The sequence below is a fragment of the Dendroctonus ponderosae genome, unplaced genomic scaffold (assembly GCF_020466585.1).
Source record: "Dendroctonus ponderosae isolate FM_Combo_2020 unplaced genomic scaffold, Dpon_F_20191213v2 Dpon_F_20191213_3, whole genome shotgun sequence".
Classification (NCBI taxonomy): Eukaryota; Metazoa; Arthropoda; class Insecta; order Coleoptera; family Curculionidae; genus Dendroctonus; species Dendroctonus ponderosae.
This window is the reverse complement of record NW_026018508.1, coordinates 16,412,906-16,415,525: the sequence shown is the minus strand read 5'-3', so window position 1 is coordinate 16,415,525 and position 2,620 is coordinate 16,412,906. Positions and strand designations below refer to the sequence as shown.

At 40.9% G+C, this 2,620-nt stretch overlaps 2 protein-coding genes across 2 annotated transcripts in view; one reads left to right on the top strand and one right to left on the bottom strand.

Moving 5' to 3' along the window:
• Positions 1 to 807, bottom strand: part of LOC125503817 — a 2,077-nt gene extending 1,270 nt beyond the window's left edge. The window contains exons 1-3 of the mRNA XM_048664752.1: positions 590 to 807; positions 337 to 528; positions 19 to 263 (exon numbers count right to left, since the gene is read on the bottom strand). Coding sequence (XP_048520709.1) covers positions 19 to 263; positions 337 to 528; positions 590 to 803 — 651 coding nt within the window. The 5' untranslated portion in view covers positions 804 to 807. The remainder of the gene's footprint in view (positions 1 to 18; positions 264 to 336; positions 529 to 589) is intronic.
• The window catches only part of LOC109538708, a 114,891-nt gene that overhangs the window by 108,725 nt on the left and 3,546 nt on the right, over positions 1 to 2,620 (top strand). The gene's annotated exons all lie outside the window — the stretch shown is intronic.

The following is a 2,620-nucleotide window of genomic DNA, read 5'->3' as shown; positions in this document are numbered from 1 at the left end:
AACACCAGCAAATTTTACCGTGAATTGTTTCTCGCCGCTGGGTCCGATGGTGTGTGCCGTCTTGTTCTGGTACTCTTTTTCGTGATCCCATTTCCATCGAGCATCGAGTGTTTTTTCTGGCCCCATTAGCATTGTGCCCATTTTGGTGTCGTTCGATTTTGTTGCCACATTGTTCATTTCTTGTTCGCACAGGCTCCCTGGTGACCAAATACTGTGCGTCCTCGATCGTCCTTTTAGGGACAAATTTAACGGCACATCCTCGTCTGCAACACACCAAAACCCGAACACAGGCTGAAGTTAAGCAACTCCACTTCCAGCAGGTTCATGCAGGCTCACCTATTTGGCTTTTTTCCATTCTGCTTTCGACTGATGATGGCGCCTGTTCGGGGCTGTGCTGCTCGAAACGTCGCACGCCTGCCCCATACGACAGGCAGAATCCGGGCAACAAATTGGGAAGGACGGGGAAGCCGCTGGGGAAAATCGGATAAGGAGTGAAGCGATTATTGGCGGAAATCATCGCCTCCATATCTGAAGCAACAGAAGAACGCCTGATGATCAAGGGAATTTTTTTTGGCTTCAACGGACTTACTTTTGCAAAACTCCCGATGTTCCCGGCGATATACCTGGGTGAAGGCACTTTGGCGGTAGGCAGGCACGTCACAGGCATGGGGCGAGGCTGGACTTAAACTCCTGCTGGACTCGCCCCTTGTGCTGCTTCCAGGGCTGGAACGGGGCGAGCGAGTAGGCGAGTCAAGTAGCAAAGGTGTGTCGAAGGGATGGCTTAACACTTTCACCCTTGGCATACTGAAAAAAAAAATTATTTAGTGAACTAACTTCAGATGAAGAACGAACCAAAGTCACTTTATAAAGCGCCAATTTGCAATCAGTTTAGATCAGGAAGGTACTGCTGTGGATTGTTGGTCCAGATATAAAAACATGCCCCAAAGAATACTGTTTTTGTTCATTAGTTCCACACTTTTTGCAATGTTTTCTTAATATTTTGGTGCGAGTTTATCAGCCAATTTTATTCTTCCTCCAGTGCCCGCTTCTATTTTGCTTCTGTCTGCAATTCGAATTTCTGTTGACACCCGCTCTTCACCAACAGACCGGCGGGTGACTGAACATAAATCAATTGATGGCCAGGAATCGTCAGCGGGGTGCTTAATTCCCTATTTACATTAAAACATCCTCATCGGAAACACGCAACGATTTCCTCTATTGATCGCCGAGATTGTCGATCTAATTGCTCTGCTTCTGATGACGAACGTGGAAGCCAAATGGACATTAGAGGCTCTGATTATATGACCCGAAACTCGAGCACGAAACACGCACATGTTGCCCATCATTTTCAATTTACCCCCCGTTCATGGGGTAAAAAACACGAAATCTCTTTCGAAAGTATGGAGGTTTTTTGCTCGCGGTGGTGGAAGTTAGAAGAGTTGTAAGGCAAGTGGCAGTTAGAACTGTTGGTTGATGCACATCTAGAGCTAAAATTCTCCAAAAATTGGGTTTCCTTTATTAAAAAGCTCGAAAATATTTTTCGAATGTGGGATAATGAGCTCAAGTTCAGAGAGTGGATGTATTCCAGTGGAAGTCGTTTGTTTGTCTTATTGAAAACTAATTGTTTCAAAGGTTTTTTAACGTTTTTCGTACTGGAAAGTTTCATATTTTAAGTCAAAAGGTTTGGATTATAATCGGCCAAATTAGAAAGAAAAACATGAAAGGCTGAAACAGGGACAGGCGAAATTGAAATGGCAAAGAAAATATTAAAAAGCCACTGAACGGTTTGTTGAACTTTCGCTTCCTCTTTATTCAATAATCCCAGAAGTACGTTTCTTCTCAATGTTTTAGTAGCTTTCCACAGCAAAAAGTTAAATAGTAAATTTTAAAAGGTTCAGTGTAGGTAACAATTGAAGACGTTTTAGCACTAGTTGCGTAACAGCAACCTCTATAAAGAACAAGCGAAAACTGTTAAAGAAAATCAACTTGGACCAAGTCTGGATCTGGATAAATTTTGATTGATGTGAACAATTGTATTTTTGCTCCAAGCGTCAGTTAGTGCAATTCTTTTCTGTTAGTTTGTATTTTTTCAAAAATTAAGTGGCTCAGAAAAATATACTACAGGGTGGTAAATGAAACAATGCAAAATTGGTAAACTTTCCGCGTGTTCTTAGTTGGACAAATAACTATATTTTGTCTTTCAACACCACAAGCATTAATGTCTCATATCTCTATAAACATTTTTGATTTTTGCGTGTTTTAAAAAATCGACTTTTTGGTCTTGCAGTGATAGATTTTTTTTCTCTTGAACCCATTTTCAAAAAGGATTGACGAACAGAAAACAAATGGGGCTCGAACACTCTTCAAACAGAGACCAAATCACTCTAAACAATCAGAATCTATGCAGTTCCAAAACAATGGCAAAATTGGTGTAAGTTCAAAGCAGTTAAGGCATAAAATGCATCTAATTTAAAACTCGAATAAAAATAATAATTTTTATTATTCATTTTCGTTCTCTGTGATCTTGTTCTGTGGACTTTCGTTGATGTTATAAGGACCATTTTGTGAGTGAGTTGGTTGTCGGTGTGCAGAAAAATGTTCTGAAATCATCAGTCGGGGT